Here is a 15,578-nt window from a genome sequence, read left to right as displayed (position 1 = left end):
TAGGTTAAAAAAACAAACCATGGTTTATTTAAATGTGTAAAGTACTTGGGAGGGAAGAAGATTACATTGTACTATGGCAATACAGACAGCACATACCACAACAAGCTCATCCGTCATAATGAATTCAGGCTACTCTTTCCAGACTCTTAATCCACTCAGTCACACAGATCTTTGGGAGAAGCTCACCATCAATTTCTCCAGGGAGCTCCACACTACAGATTAATTTCAGACAGAATTTACTGTCCTGTTTCTGCATGTCAGACTCAGGAGCAGAGCATCGTCCTCCCACCAGGGGAGACAGACAAAATATGGCAAAACTTCTCATGCACTAAGACCCTCTGTCATGGGTTAAGTAAAATTAGCCTGATGAAATATCTGATCCTAGGACAAATTACCAGGCTGCCTGCCTTAACCTTATCCCAGATGTGTCTCATCACTAGGATGAGAAGCCTAAAGTAGCAGAGACTGAGAGAGATATTATGTTATAAAATGCCATTTCCAGACTCAGGTTTTTATTTCATGTTCTTCTCAATCCAGTCCTTGAAGGGAAGAGCTTTGGTGAAGCCACTGTAGAGTTCTAGGCTGCAAGTTTTATCATAACCCCAGCTCACTAATCCCATCAGGTGCCACCTTAGCTCAGGAGATGCTTTTCCTGGCAACGTTATGGCAGCAATCCCACCAGTTTCAGCAGGGCAAATATTAGAAAAGGCTGTGTGGTCTTGTTTGGCACAGAACATGCTGTCAGTGATGCTGACTTGTATCCCATTATCCTCATACTGTTGCTCACACAACAGTGAATCCACCATCTGAACAACTCCCATGCGGATTGTGTCATTCTTGTAACCGAGATCTTTAATGTCAGCCAATACCTTCCAGCCAGTAACCGTTATCTTTAAATCCTCTGTGGATGCAGTCAGGTCATGGGAAGATGACAAGCAAATGGGTTGAACACGACTGCTGATCCTGGCTTTGTCCAAGAGTTTTATGACAGCTATATCAGAATCAAGTAATATAGGGTCATAATTGGGATGCACTATGATGGCAGAAATCTGGAGAGGAAACACAGTAGAAAGAATTGTAGGGTTAACAGCAATGGCAGGTCAGCAGCACTCCATACTACCAAAATACATTTTAGTTTATCCTGCATACTTCTCCTTTACCCCCATCTATGGTGTTCATCCACTCAAATGAGAAACATGCAATACATTACATAATATTGGGGCCAAACCTTTACTGCTCATGTCCTTAATGAAATCCTATAAGAACAGATAGGATTCCTATAAGAAAATACTGTAAAAAAAAAGTAATATATTTTCTTATAGGAACACAATGAAAAAGATGGGATTAGAGAAAGAAACTAAAAAGGGGTCAGGAGGGAAAGCATCAAGTTAATTATGATATTTTGGATAAATTCCATTAATTAACTCAGACACACACCCCAAATTTCCCCCCAAAAAGAGACACACATACCCAAATTTGCTGTATTTCTCATTTTGATTTCAGCTTTTCTAGTTCTGCTTGAAAAAAATCAAATCGCTCTGGTCAGCCCAAGGTGCTATTTTTGGAGCTGGAGTCAGACACAAACTTCTTTTCAGTTTAGAGCTCTACGGCCTTGGGGCTGAGAAGTGAAATGTGCTCATGGCATCAAACCAGGATTTAGAGCACAAGTGTTTCCCTCATAAATTATGCTAATCAATTTTGACAGTAGCTGGCATCTCTTCTACTTTTTTTACTGGCAATATCACTCAAGACATTATGGCCCACAGAACCTGAGCTATTTTCTTAATTAGGGGTGAATGTATGAGTTGGATGGCTTCGAGGAATTCAATGAACTACAGCATAGTCCCTTCTTACGCCATTCCACTTGAATCTCTAACATGCATTTCAAAGAACAACATGTAAGAGAGTGCATTGCCCAAAGGGTCAACGTTTTGTCCCTATACAAGACAGATGTGATCAGCATCTACCTGTGCCCATCATTTTTCACTCCTGTTGGGCTTACTCACCCTCAGGTTCTGGATGGTCTTTTCATCCCTGTCATCATCTCTGTAGAATTTGCCCAGAACCACCTTGAGCTCTGCTGTCTTGAGCACAATGGTCTTGCCCAGGTCAGTGACGCAGTGGGCTGCCACCACCACGGTGCGTTCGTTCACCAGGGCCCCGCTGCAGATCAGGATCCAGGCCCCTTTCCGAAGGCTGTTCTCCTTCACCCCGCTGGCTGTGCGATAGATGGCTGCTTGCCATGGCCACCTCATAGAGGTCACTGCCTTCTTAAGGGTGATGTTTTCTGCTTTTCCACAGACTGGGGAAACATGAAGCAAAAAGCAGGTAACACTTTCTCCCCAAAAGAATTCGAGCATTACTCTTAATACCTTCTTAGAATGTGCCAAAAGAAGCTAAACTGCAATGATGAATATGAAGGGCAGTTGTCTAATTAGCCTCTGTCTCTAACCTGCAAAATTATAGCAGTATTTGATATAGCTTTTTAAAACAATATTCAACTTTTCCATTATTATCTGAATTCCTGGGCAAAGTAGGAATGTGGATTTAGCACTTGAGCAGGTGAATTTTCACAACAACCTTATCGACTTGCACTATAATGAGATGACTGCAGAAAGAAATGAAAAGAACACCCTTGATTCTTGTTTATCATAAAATGTCATAAAGCCATCAGTGCACTAAAATTCACCCTCGGCAGTCACAGTGTATTTTTCAGGCCTCTCTTGGCACAACTCTTTGCACAGGTCAGTACATGCCGATAAGAACACACTTGCCTTGCGACAAGAATGTTGAAGCAAATGCATCTAAATCAACAGTCATTCTGGGAAAAGAAAAAGCTCTGCCTTGTTCCAGGAATACCTTATCCATGCTTGGACCTGGGGTAAAATCCCCTACATCATAAAAGGTTTAATTTCAGTTGAAAGAGTTACATTGCATTGTTGCATTTTTTCTTTGTGATATGTAGTGTGTGCATGTCCATAGTGAATGCGATACTTTTCAAAATACATGATATGATCTCAAAGTAAAACCACAAACAAGAACAAAAAAATTTGTTTATTGTTAAGAACTACTTTTCACGGTTTGCTCGATGTCAGTAGTGGAGTTTACCAAATCTTGTGACGTTCTTACCCTAACTTACTTTGTGCACTACCTCTAGATTAGATTTTACCTAGATTTACAGTTTGCAATGTGAACTCTTCCTTAGCAGGGTTTATTAAAGGAAGGGCCTCTTTAAAATTGCAGATTCTCCCTTCTATTGCTTAAACTTTGATGGTTTTGTCAGCTGTGTGCCAAAGTATACAAATGAAAGAAAAATCCCATTTGTAGTAAATCATACAGAAAAACATGAAGTAGTAGTAGAAAGCTATTTCAAATCAGGAGAAAGACTCACTATACCTCTACTCAATAAAAGAGTAGAGAAATTAATGGCAAATCACAGTGCTGAAAGCCTGATCACTTTACCATCAAGTTCTACTGGTGGATAAAAAGACACATATATCCTTCAAGCTTTATTGCTCCTTTCGCCCAGCTGGAAGTATAAGCAGCTTACACTGCTGTGACTCCCTAAATATCTAACATGAATGCACATCCTGTTCCCTCATTCACCCAAGAGATATGCACATTTTTTTCCTTAAGGAGACTCACTTGGAATACACACAGGGGCTCTCCCACTCCATTTTCCTGTCTTGAGGCAAGTCCTCCTGCTGCTGCCCAGGCGGCGGTAGAAGGGAGAAACGCACTCATACTGGAGCTGAGTGTGCAGGTGCTGGTACCCTGGCGGCAGTTCTCCAAATGGCAGTGCTGGCTTCTTGGTTGGATAGACTTGAAGCTTTTGCTTGCTGAATGCAGAAGAGTAAAGTTGATGCAAAGGTGTTTCTCTGTTTTAAGGCACAAAGAACACCATAATTATAATATTATAAAAGCAATCATTACCATAACTTTATCACCAGTTGTGTTAAGTATCATTTAAAATCACATAAAGTTTGCTCATGAAAGAATAAGGAAAAAACATAATTCCAGCATAGGTTAGCAATACTCCCATTTACATCCCACTATGTTATTTACATATATCTGCACATATATATAATTACACATATGCTTACACATATCCTATTTGTGTCTGGTTTTTCATTTTACAGTTTCCGAATTGAAATCAATTGCCTCTGAATGTGGAAGTTTTTTCCATTCACAAAAGGACTGAGACACCATTTTTTAAATTAAGAAATTATACCTGAATTTGGCATTGTCATTATTAATTCTCAGTAGAGGGGAGATAGACACATCTTTTCTCTAGTGAATATTTTAATAGACAGTATTAGGAATTGATTCAGATTAAATGATGTTGCTAAAGTTGCTTGATTTGGCAATTAACAGAGATAATTGCCTCACCACGGAGATTTCATAATTTCATAATTGCTAAGCTTCCACTTAGAAATTGTACTGATTAGCTGAAACAGGGCACATAATTAAGAAATAAATATGTGCACCAGCATAGATATGGACCTTAAGCTTGACTACAGTAATACTTAAATTTTAATCATTTAGAATATGTCCCTTGCTTTAATGCTTAAAAGCTCATGTCTACAAAAAATCCCTTTTTATGCCTGAAAGATTCAGCAGGAAATTAGTTTCCCTTGAGATTTCTGGTACTGCCTACATCCAGAAAAGACTTTTTTTTTCTCATGATTACTTCATTTTTTATCACAGAGAGACACAGACGATACCATCATATCCAATCTATGAGGCAAAACATAACAGGAAAGTAAAGTTACAAAGAACAGGAGCAATTGCAAGTCTCTTGTATTTTGAAAGGAGGGTGAGAGCTGCTGTGGTCCTATTTAGTCTGCCAGGGTACCATTCCAAACTCACAGATGACTTGCAATATTGCATAATCTAGACTTTACCTCACTATTGACCTATTAAATGGAGATTCTACTTCAAGGGATTAAAAACAGTCCACAAACATGAGACGCCATCATCTCATGGCATCTTATGGATGGGAGGACATGTATGTTCTCTCAATACAGCTGGTGCTCATACCTGAAACATTAAAGTCCTGTATCCAAAAGTCAATAGAGAAATTTAAGAACAAAAAATCCCATAATGGCTACCAAAACCTCATGTCAGCTTCTCAGGGCCATCTCTGCAATCATATATCACCTGGAGAATGGCAGAGTGACTGGGAAGTACATGCTTGCCTTGTTCCTCAGATCTTCTCTAGCCATTCTGGCTGTTGTCAGAGACAGGATAAAGCTTGAGCTGGTCCTTCATTCTGACCTGATATGACTGTTCTTAAGACCAAAGATGAGGACAGTTCTAGCACTGAATTGAAAACTAAATTAGTCATGTACTTCAAAAATAACCCTGAAATGAGAAATTACTACTTGGATGAAAATGAACCTGAACATTGCAACATATTTAATTCTGATGGGGTTTATTTCAAGAAATCATAAGAAGGGTAAGCCCAGGAAGGATCTAATCTTTCATTCCTTCCTCCCCTCCTACTCTACTTCACCCTCTCCCTCATACCCAGTCTATATAAAATGTGCTGTATTGCTTTGGATGGTGAAACTTACTGGGAGCAGGTTGCATTGCAATACCCTCTTCTCTCCTTGTGCTCCCCCTGTGCACTAAGATGGCACATGTTCATATTTTTCATCATTAGCCCCAAGGAACTGTTCTTAGACTGTTCTCAAGCTTGCCAGCAGAATTCCAGCATCATGCTGTAGTTTGTCTGTCTCTATCTGTGCATTTCTTCCTGGCTGCCTCCAGGTTGCAGCTGGCAGCCTGTGCTCAATCAGACCTCCCCTCCCAGCAGCTCTCATTGCTCAATTATCAGTGAATTTGTAGGAGTCACTGCTCAGGCAGGCTAAACACATGGAGTGAAAAGGAGAGGAGGGGAAAAGCAATCACATTTTTTTCTTTAAACTGTAGTTGACATATTGCGTTCTCACCTTGACTGAACCTGCATTGGAAGCACTTTCTGTCTCACCAGGTCAGAGATCTTTGGCTCTCTGCAGGCTAGAAAAGATATAATGTTGCACAGTACTTTTTCACATTCACAGCTCTAAGTGCTATGGTTCATACACATTTGCAACCTTTCCTCTCTCTAACTATAGAGGACTGGGTTAAGAAAAGAGGCAGTTAAGTTACGAGAATTAATGATCCTAAAACCTAAGGCCTTGGAAAAATACTTCACAGTTCACAAGATCTATCCCATTTACAACAGTGGAAGCTTCTGAACTAGTCTGCATTGGCACTTTCAGGCATGGAGGAAGTTTTTTCCATCATTCAGTTTGTCTGAATGCCACACTTGCACCACTATGGAGGATGGTTTCGTATCAGAGCAAACTTTTCCAGTAATGGAATTATATATAAAAATGCTTCATTTCTATCTGTGTAGCCCCACACAGCTAATTGGCATACAGAGAAAGGCTGCAAGATATTAAGCACTTCTAGGAGTCTGTTTGTGCACTTATGGAAGGAACTGGATTCAAAGGAACACTTCAGAATTACCTAAATATGTGTAAAATAACAGAAAGGAGATCTAAGATTTCTAGTTTAGCATATTCAGTTTACTTACTTTAAGATTAGGATAAAATATTCAAGTTCAATTAACTCTGCCAGGGTCTCCTTCCTGCTGCCCTGAATGGAAGAAAAGGAATCTTGCAGGATGGATTTTATCTGTATGCCTTGTTCTCTGTGTAATTTAACAATATCTAGTTCTTTGTGATTGATATATGTGTTAGCCATTATGTCAGTATCACAGTAAGCATCAATAAAGATGCTTTCCACAGATGACTGCATGCTTCAGGGGGAGATTATTTTCATCTAAAACAACAGAATAAAGCAAATTGCCCAGGAGACAGACATATTTCCTTATATAATCATCATTTCAGTTTTTAAAAAATCCATATATCAAGAACTTGTGTTTATAAAATGAATTTAGCAGTTCCCCAGCCCAAATTCATTAATTCACTCACTCACTCACTCACTCACTCACTCACTCACTCACTCACTCACTCACTCACTCACTCAGGGTTTCATTCACACTTAGTAGAATAGCTCCAGGTGAAGAGCATAGGATTTAAAGGTTTGATGCAGTGTTTTGGTGAATACATATAATTTAATCATATTGTACAGGCTCTGCTTTTGCATTTATGACTGGTCCCATTGTTTTAAAAGGATTGTGAAAGGACAGTTACTCCCTGTGACAGCAACTGATCGTTAACAGTCTCATGAGACAATTATTTAATTCTATTTCAATTCCCTCCTGACCTTCTTTGATCTTGATCTTACGCAGGTTCAGTCCTAGAATGAGGATAATAAGGGTCTTAGAGAACATTCCTTTCCCTGTTTAAAGATGGAATCTTCTGGAATCATTGGCAACTTCTCTGTCTGAGTATAGCAGCCAGCAGAGCTGGCAAACTACAAAACTCAGTATCAGGTATCAGCCAGACAGCTTACTCTCAGCAAATATGATCATTTGTTCAGTGCAAATGATATAGAACACAATCCAGTGAAACCATAGCAGCCTGTGTGAGTTGTGGTAAAAAAGTGTATAAACTACCTTTTATGCAGATTGGTTGCTTCCCTGACCATTCTCCATCGTCTTGGCAGGTCCTTTGTTCATTGCCACTAAGAACATACGAGTTGTTACAAAAGAAAGCAATGACTGTGCCAATTTTTGCATAGTGTCCATTCAAGAGCCCAGTGTCTTCTACCACTCTTCTGTAGCCATTGAGTGGACCACCAGGATCTGAGCAGTTTTTTTCTTCTAGAACTAATGATAGGGAAAAAAAATAGTAACCATTTTATCAGGTTCACTACATTATTTCACCCATCAAATTGCTTGGCATTTCATTCAGATGTTACTAAACAATCTACACTTTATTAAAGATGCCTTTTCAAGACCCATCTGGGATTGCTGTTTTTGAAAATGTCAAATATTAAAAAAGAAATTATAATATAGGGATGTCTGTTTATAATACACACTTCAGTCTCACTGAAAGCATAAGAGTCTCAAATTGGTAAAAATTCTCAAATTGTTAAAACCTTAAGAAGTAGCTGATAGTCCTGAAAAAGAACCTTGACTTTCTATGATGTTAATGTCCCATTAATATTAACAAGGCTTCTTCAACAGCATAAAAGGCTGCACTTAAATTATTTGCAGGAAACAGGCCTTTGGCATTCTTTTCCATTTTCTGTATTTTCAATACTTCATTGCACTTGGATATAAAAATAGACTACTTAATTTTGCTTTTATGTTTGGTTGCATTTTGTTTTCTTAGCACTGAGAGAGATATCTCAATAATCCAGGGAAATACATGAATTGAAAGAGAACATATGTATGTATTTACTGACAATAAAAATTTAATATGAAACGCTTACTCATGCTATATTCTGCCTATAAAATCTCTTTTAGTTCCTCCTTCCCAGTATTTTCCACTTATTTTAAATTCTTGTTGTGTTTTTGCTTTTTCTGGTTTTTTCCTCAATAAACTTAGATTTTTGGCCTAAATCTGGAGGACAGTATTCACTATGTGATGCTAGAAGATGATTTTTCCTTCATTTTTAACTCCTCTGCTCTTTCTATTTAGCAGCTGACAAGGTACATTTTTTTTCCCTTTGGATTTCACCTCAGTTTTCTTGTCAGGACAACACTAACACGCAATCCTATTTAATTTCTCTGCCTGGTGCCTCAGTGCATGATAACCAGTGCACATCTAGTTCAGACAGCTGGTGTTGGTGCTGCTCACTGAGTGCCCAGAGGACTGGGACATATCAATTGACCCAAAATTACCTCTTCATATCAGTGCTTCAGAGTTGGCTGCCTGCTGAGCCTCAGCTCACAAAAGCACCAACATATAACAAAGCACTCAGACATTTATTTAAATTGCTGTGAAATCAGCACAGTTACAGTGCAAAGGTATGGCCCTGTCCTGTCACAAAGTCATACCTTGTGCCACCAGATAAAGCCCAGCTCAGCAAAGCGTGTGAACACACAGCCAGCCATAACAATGCCACTCCAATGAAGAGCATGTGCTTTTAACAGTGAGTATAGCATTCAAGCCAAGTCTATATTTCAGTGTTTTCTTTGCAAGCATAGGATTTTAGCAAATGCTGAAGGCTAAATATGTATTTAAATACTTTTCCACAAGTTATATTTTGTAAACAAGGATTTCTCCTCTCCATCAGAAGAAAGGGAAAAGCAGAGCCCTGTCTCCTTTTTATTTGGCTCCATTTTCCTCCTGTGTACCTCTACAGGCTCTCTCAGTCGTGAACCATAAGTGACTGATAACTTGATAGCAGCTAAAGACTACAGAGAATCCCCCACAGAATAATGCTTTATTTGCAAGTTGCTTTCTGCACTGATGGCTGGCCTGGAGGCATCATCTGATCACCACAGTGCCTGTTTCCAAATGTACCAAAAAAGCTTGACCATGTAAGTCACTTAAGGCCTTCTCTTATTTCAGTACTTTGACAGTAATTTGCTCCTTCCCTATGCTCAGGGTTATGACCTTTTTGATTTATTAAAAATAAAGAGAAAATATCTGGGAAGGAGAGACCTAGCAGTTCAGTGACTGCCAAGTCTAGAGACAGCTCTTTCTATAGATCTTTAGCCAGGGCCATCATGCAGCAGGGACTTGGCATGATCTTGACATTACATTTACTGCAATTGGAGACCTCTCTAGATAGAAGAATACCTATTGCTTGCTCTTTCAAATGAACATATTTGTTTTACAACACTCCCCCCAAAATGTACATTGTTTGACATAACACACTTAGAAAACACTTTATCAATAGAAAAAAATTATTCTGGAATACAAAAATGAAATTATGCAATGCAAATCAACTAAAGGAAATTTAAAGTCTCTTTGGATGTCAAGAAGGAATTTTACAACTGAACCAATGTGAATGGTAGGCATGCCGTCCTGCACAGTCAGAATCAACGGAAGTTTCTTTTACATCAACTTCTATGTAGGATAGGAATTGAAATAAGAGTCTAGTGTTCACACAGTAAGCTCCTATTCACCTGCACAGAGTGCACCAGGCTTCTGCAGATAAAGTGTCAGACACACAGTAATGGAAGTAACTATTCATTGTTGCTCTATGTCCCTCACTTGGCTTTGGTCCTAGACATTTTCTATGTGTAAGAAGACTTTGAGGTTATTGGTTTTCAGTAAAGTGATGTTTCAGTCAGACCTTTATATAAAAAAGTCTTGCAGGCTGGGGTTCCAGCAGAGTAAAATAAGAATTCCTACTGCTTCTTAAAGACAGAAAGACAAAAGGACATATTATGTCACAGACCTACCAAATTTCAAGCAAGAAATTGATAATACAGTTTCATGGGAATACACTGGCCAAAAGATTTGAAAAGAATTAGAACTTAAAATGACCTTACCACATTCAGGATGATGTGTTGACCAAATCCCATCAAGCTGACAGTAGGCAACACGGCTGCCTTTTAAGCTGTAACCTGCGTTGCACTTGAAGTAAACCCGGGCCCCGTATTTAAAGTCATCTCCTTCCACAATACCATGAGCAGGAGCACCTGGAGTCCTACACATCACCACTGACAGTTCAGATATTTCAAAAAAATCCACTTTATTACAAAAACAGGACTGTGTTAGGATGATTCTTTACTTAGAACATAGAAAAACCAATTACAATGGACACAGGCGTCAAAATTAAAAGACCAATATATGCTGATCTTTAGAAAGTTGTTTAGACATCAGCTCTACACAAACTTATATCCCACTTTTCAAAACCTATCTACATCATAAGGTTCAATAGGATTACTCTGAAGTGTCACATGATCATAAATGTGCATAAATGTTTGAATTATTAGGGCTCATTTGCTCGGAATATTAGTACTTGAAATACTTTCCATCTTAACAAGGGTTTTGAATGAGCTACCATGCATGGTCAAGAAAAAAAATCTAGATCCTTAAAAGCCTTATACTGAATTTCTTTCAAATACCTCTTTACATTTTATATAGATTTTCAGATAACATCTCAGAAATTATAAAGCATCATTATTTGTGTAAATCAAATATTAACATAATTACATTTAAAAGGAACCTTGACATTTACTAAACTGGGATTTTTACCCTTTCCACAGGCTATTTGGAAAATACAGATGATGTTCTATATAATTACTGCAAGTAGTAAATATTAAATTAAGCATCAAAAGCAAGATTTCTCTGACAGCATCAAGCCAACCATGCTAAGGTCCACCCAGCCCATAAACTTGTCCAATTGTGGTAAATAATGGATTTGAAGGAAGGACTATAAAATCAGAACAAGCATCTAGAATATTTTCCTGGCATAATCTGTCAAGCATTCAAAAGTCTGAAGCTCAAGGACTCCCTGAACTACAATGGCATTTTTGGTATAACATACCCTGCTGATATTTTTTTAACATTTATTTGTCTTAGTATTGTCTACACTCAACCACATACTCGGTGTCCACAATATCCTGTGGCAATGAGTCCTACAAAGTGCAAAAAGTGCACTGCCTTCTTTAGTTTTGTTTCTAGCCTGGCACCTGATAATTTTATTTGATGCTGTACTTTCTTCCTTATGAGAGGCAGAGAATGTCCATGCCTTATTACCCTTCTCCAAGTCACTTTTTAAGGCCAGTTTCCTGTATGTAGAAATTACATGTATATTTCTGTAGGCAATGTAGGAAACACATGGTTTATTATCTACACAGTTACGCATCACTTTGGCTTTGCCTGGGCCATTCATTGTGTAAAACTGCATGGGAGAAGATTCAGTGCAAGACATAGATATGCATATGGGTTTTTTACCTACCACCTGTGGTACTCTGCTGACAATAGATAGATTAGTTCTAAAAAGATCATCCCTACTTTACGCTTTTAGAATTTGACTTTTCTGTTTTGCCTCATAGCCAGTTGCTTGCTAACCTGCAGCCAAATTTTTACCCTTAAAACTTTCAGAGGAAAATTTCTAAGTCCTTTGCTCTGTAATCCTTACATAGAGCCCGCATAAATGAATCAATGTATATGGACTGTGGATCATTCAATGATTCACATAAAGAAAACATCAAACAATGAGCTGGAAGAATCATTTGTGCACTAGTGAGTAAAGATCTTGGCACGAAAAACTGTCTAACAATTAAGCATTAGAGTGAGGCCTGGACTATTATGCTCCTAATCAAATCATGTCCAGTTAGGGGAGGTCAGCATTTCCTCTTGGCTACAAGTATTCTTCATTAATGTCATCACTAGCAAAAGAATAATGAGAAAAAAAATTTAAAAATTAATTCCTAGCCCTTGATGTTAAGTGAAATATAGACACATATATATACATATATAGGTGGATATGTGTACACATAAGCATGTAGATAAATGAAATGTAAACAATAGGAACATAGAATTTCTAGGTGTTTTAAGTTCTCAGAATACTCATCTTCCCACTCATGATATCTGTATTCCCAGTCACTCCCTCCATATCTTTCTCTGAGCAGCCATCCATTTCCCTACATTTACATTTCTTTCTTTCAATGTAAAGTCACATTCAGCTTGTCAAATGAGAAAACTAGACCAACCATCTGTGCACCTCTCAGACTTCTACTTTTTGTCATAAATACAGGTTTTCTGTTTTGCTTATGATCCAGTTCAGCTCTGCAGAATAAATATTTTGGTGCTTTTGTGTTCTTGGTCCATCCTGGAAAAAAATGTCACCAAGTCTACCCTTGCCTTCTAACTACCAGTATCTGTCCTTGTTCACTCCCTAAGTACTGAAGAGATTTAGTTTCTCATCCTTTTGATTTGTTTGTTGCCAGACTTTCTTTAGATTCTCTGCCCCCTTGGGAGCCAGCTGGAACAATTCTCTTTAATTTATGATGTAAATTCAGTATTTCATACACAGATTCATTTAATACTGAACTATGGACTAGAGCAGAGGACATGGAGGCAGAAGGTCATGAGATCTAATCATAGCTAAAGAAATGTGGTCGTAGGTAGGTTGCTTCATCTGCTGTATTGACAAATGAGAGCACCCCTTTCATCACAGGGATGTCACAAGCATTAGCTCATACCCACGTGTGTCACAGAGCCACTGTAGGGTTTCTCTGGTGGCAAACACCTCAGCATTATTAATAGATGTGTCCATTTTGTTACCCATGCCTCTAGTACTGGTTGTCTGTTCTCTTGTTCCACAGGGATGAATTTGCCACTGGAGACAGAGCCACTCCATTAATTTTTTCCTATGGATCATTTTTAATCTCATTCTTTCTCTCTACAAATTATATGTGGTTTTGAATCTTGAGATGTTCCCTGCATCTCAGTCCCACAGCTGAGCCCTGTGTTTCCAGTGATATTATCTACTCTGAAAGTCTCATACAGTTACTCTAGTGCCTGCATTTACTGCTTTGGTTTGAACTCTATAGGTTTTTTCTTCTTCAGTTTGACTTGCGTTTTATCCCTTTCACCTATGTGTTTCAGGGAGCTCTTTTCCACCTTTTCCCTTTACTTTTGAACACTTCAGGCAATGGAGATTTGTAGAGTTATTATGAAGGGAGTCCTAGCCCCCATGTGTTTCATCCAAGTCTATCTTATTTTTTTGTGGATAGCTTCCCATCAAGAGTGAATTTGACTGGTTCTTACATCTTTCAGAATGGGCAGTGTATTTCATTGAATTTTCAGACAGCCTTCTTTGTTTGAGATATTTTACTGAAGTCTTTCTATATTCTCTCCTGGTGTACAACTAAATTCAACTCTCCAACAGACATTTCTCTGAAGTCAAAAAGAAAGTAAAAGAACATTTTGTAAATGTCATTCATACCTAGCTCTGCCCTCTGGATACACATTAGTCATAAAATCCAACCACATGATCTGACCCACTTCTCTTCAGGTTCTAAGCTTTCTAAGGTATTTGATATGATTTCAGATTCCCTTGCTTAGGCAGGATGGACTGAGAATTTTGAATATCACTCCTCTTTCTGTGCATGATCCAGCAGAGAGGGCTGGGTCCCCGTCACAGCTCCCAGTCACCTCCAGCCACCCCCATCCCAGCTGTACCTGTGCCTGGTCTAGCCTGACTGCTGCAGCACAGACAGGGCTATGAGCTCTTTGGACAGCATTTCCTTTGGAAGCACATGGTGGGCTGGCCAGGAGCACTCCATGAGCCTGAACCATTCCTAGGCCACTAGTTAAACTGCTCTGCTCCACAGGAAAAAAAACCCAAACATTCCTACTGCCCTCTGACTCTGGCTTCCTGCCCTTGGGACAAATTGGGCATGTGTCAAGCGTTCAACCTCTGCACCTTCCTCTTGGACCAAACCCACCAGGAACCCAGAAAATGGACTAGATGTCTACAGAATTCTAGGAAGAGGTGGTAATGGACAGCCAAATATGAAAGACATTCATTCAAGTTCTGTGAAAAACATCTGAGCAGCCCAGAGACTCCATGAAGGTCAGGCTGATCCCATTCTTCCTGCCAGGATGTCATCAGATCTACAAAGATCCAGGTGAATTTACATCTAGAAAGGTAAAACTAATGTTGGGGGAAAATAATCCTGAAAGTGATTAAGAGCTAAGAATGACCAGCCTGCTCATGCAAAAGTTAAAAACTATCATGATTGAAAATGTAAAAAAGAGAAAGGATACATTAAAATGCTTAAAGGAGGACAAAGAAGTATATTCAAGCAGGATTAAATTAGAAACAGGATAATTTTTACTCAAAAAAAAAATTTAAAAGTCTCCTTGACAAATGTTGGAAAGGCATAGTAGGATGTAAGTAGAAACTTTATGATTCTTGTCATTTGAAAACAGAAACTCCGGCTAAAAAAAATGGAACAGAAATGTAAGGAACAGAGCAACATCAGCAAACACATCATAAGCAGAGAGATTTTTGTTTGTTTTAATTTTTTCCTTATTTTGCTACACAGTGTTGTTCCTGGGAAGTTCCACAATTTATACAGCCATGTAGGTAACCTTTGCCACTTTAGGGTTTGAGGTGAATTTTGGGTTGAGAGCAAAGTAGGAAGGTATATGAGAGAGTTGTTACAGGCTCCTCTGGCAGAAATGCTCAGTTGTGACAGAACAGCTGTTAGATAATAAAAACCAGAGCTGCCTCAAGTGTTTATATCACAAACTCACACATTCCTGTTAAAACTTATTATACTTCTTGCCTCTTACTTTGGTCTCTTGGGAAAAAGAAAACAATTTCTGGCCCATATGAAACATTAAAATAGCTTCACATTTCATGGATAACTTTCCTCAATCTGAGAAAAACTTGACTAGAGGAACAGTAAGTTCCTGAATTTTTAAGCAAAATATTCTATTATTAATAATAACAGTACAAATTCCTTTCCCTTTTAAATTATATGTAAGAGACATTCCTTAGATCAGAATTATCTGCCATTTAGAAATAGTCTTCAGGCTCATTTTATCACCAGTGAGATAAATTAGATGATCTCTTGAGCCACACTTTTCTCTCTCCAATATCCTTCAAATCCTGCCTGATGGAATTATCATTTGCTTTTGTCCCAGTCTCTTCATTAAATGAACACTATTTTTTTCTGCTGCCTTCCTCTCACCCACTTT

The 15,578-nt window shown here is 38.6% G+C and overlaps 1 protein-coding gene across 4 annotated transcripts in view; it reads right to left on the bottom strand.

Annotated features, from left to right (window-relative positions):
• PAMR1 (peptidase domain containing associated with muscle regeneration 1) overlaps positions 1-15,578 on the bottom strand; it is an 86,446-nt gene continuing 70,868 nt past the window's right edge. For 2 of the 4 annotated variants that reach the window (XM_074543218.1, XM_005480154.4), the window contains exons 7-12: positions 10,406-10,576; positions 7,571-7,783; positions 5,955-6,021; positions 3,646-3,878; positions 2,007-2,302; positions 1-1,049 (exon numbers count right to left, since the gene is read on the bottom strand). In XM_074543218.1, coding sequence (XP_074399319.1) covers positions 513-1,049; positions 2,007-2,302; positions 3,646-3,878; positions 5,955-6,021; positions 7,571-7,783; positions 10,406-10,576 — 1,517 coding nt within the window. In that variant the 3' untranslated portion in view covers positions 1-512. Of the gene's footprint in view, positions 1,050-2,006; positions 2,303-3,645; positions 3,879-5,954; positions 6,022-7,570; positions 7,784-10,405; positions 10,607-15,578 lie in introns of all 4 variants that reach the window. The other 2 variants (XM_026795025.2, XM_074543219.1) reach the window with 2 other exon arrangements.

Source organism: Zonotrichia albicollis, chromosome 6, assembly GCF_047830755.1.
Source record: "Zonotrichia albicollis isolate bZonAlb1 chromosome 6, bZonAlb1.hap1, whole genome shotgun sequence".
Classification (NCBI taxonomy): Eukaryota; Metazoa; Chordata; class Aves; order Passeriformes; family Passerellidae; genus Zonotrichia; species Zonotrichia albicollis.
The sequence above is the reverse complement of the archived record's forward strand: the minus strand, read 5'-3'. Positions and strand labels throughout refer to the sequence as shown.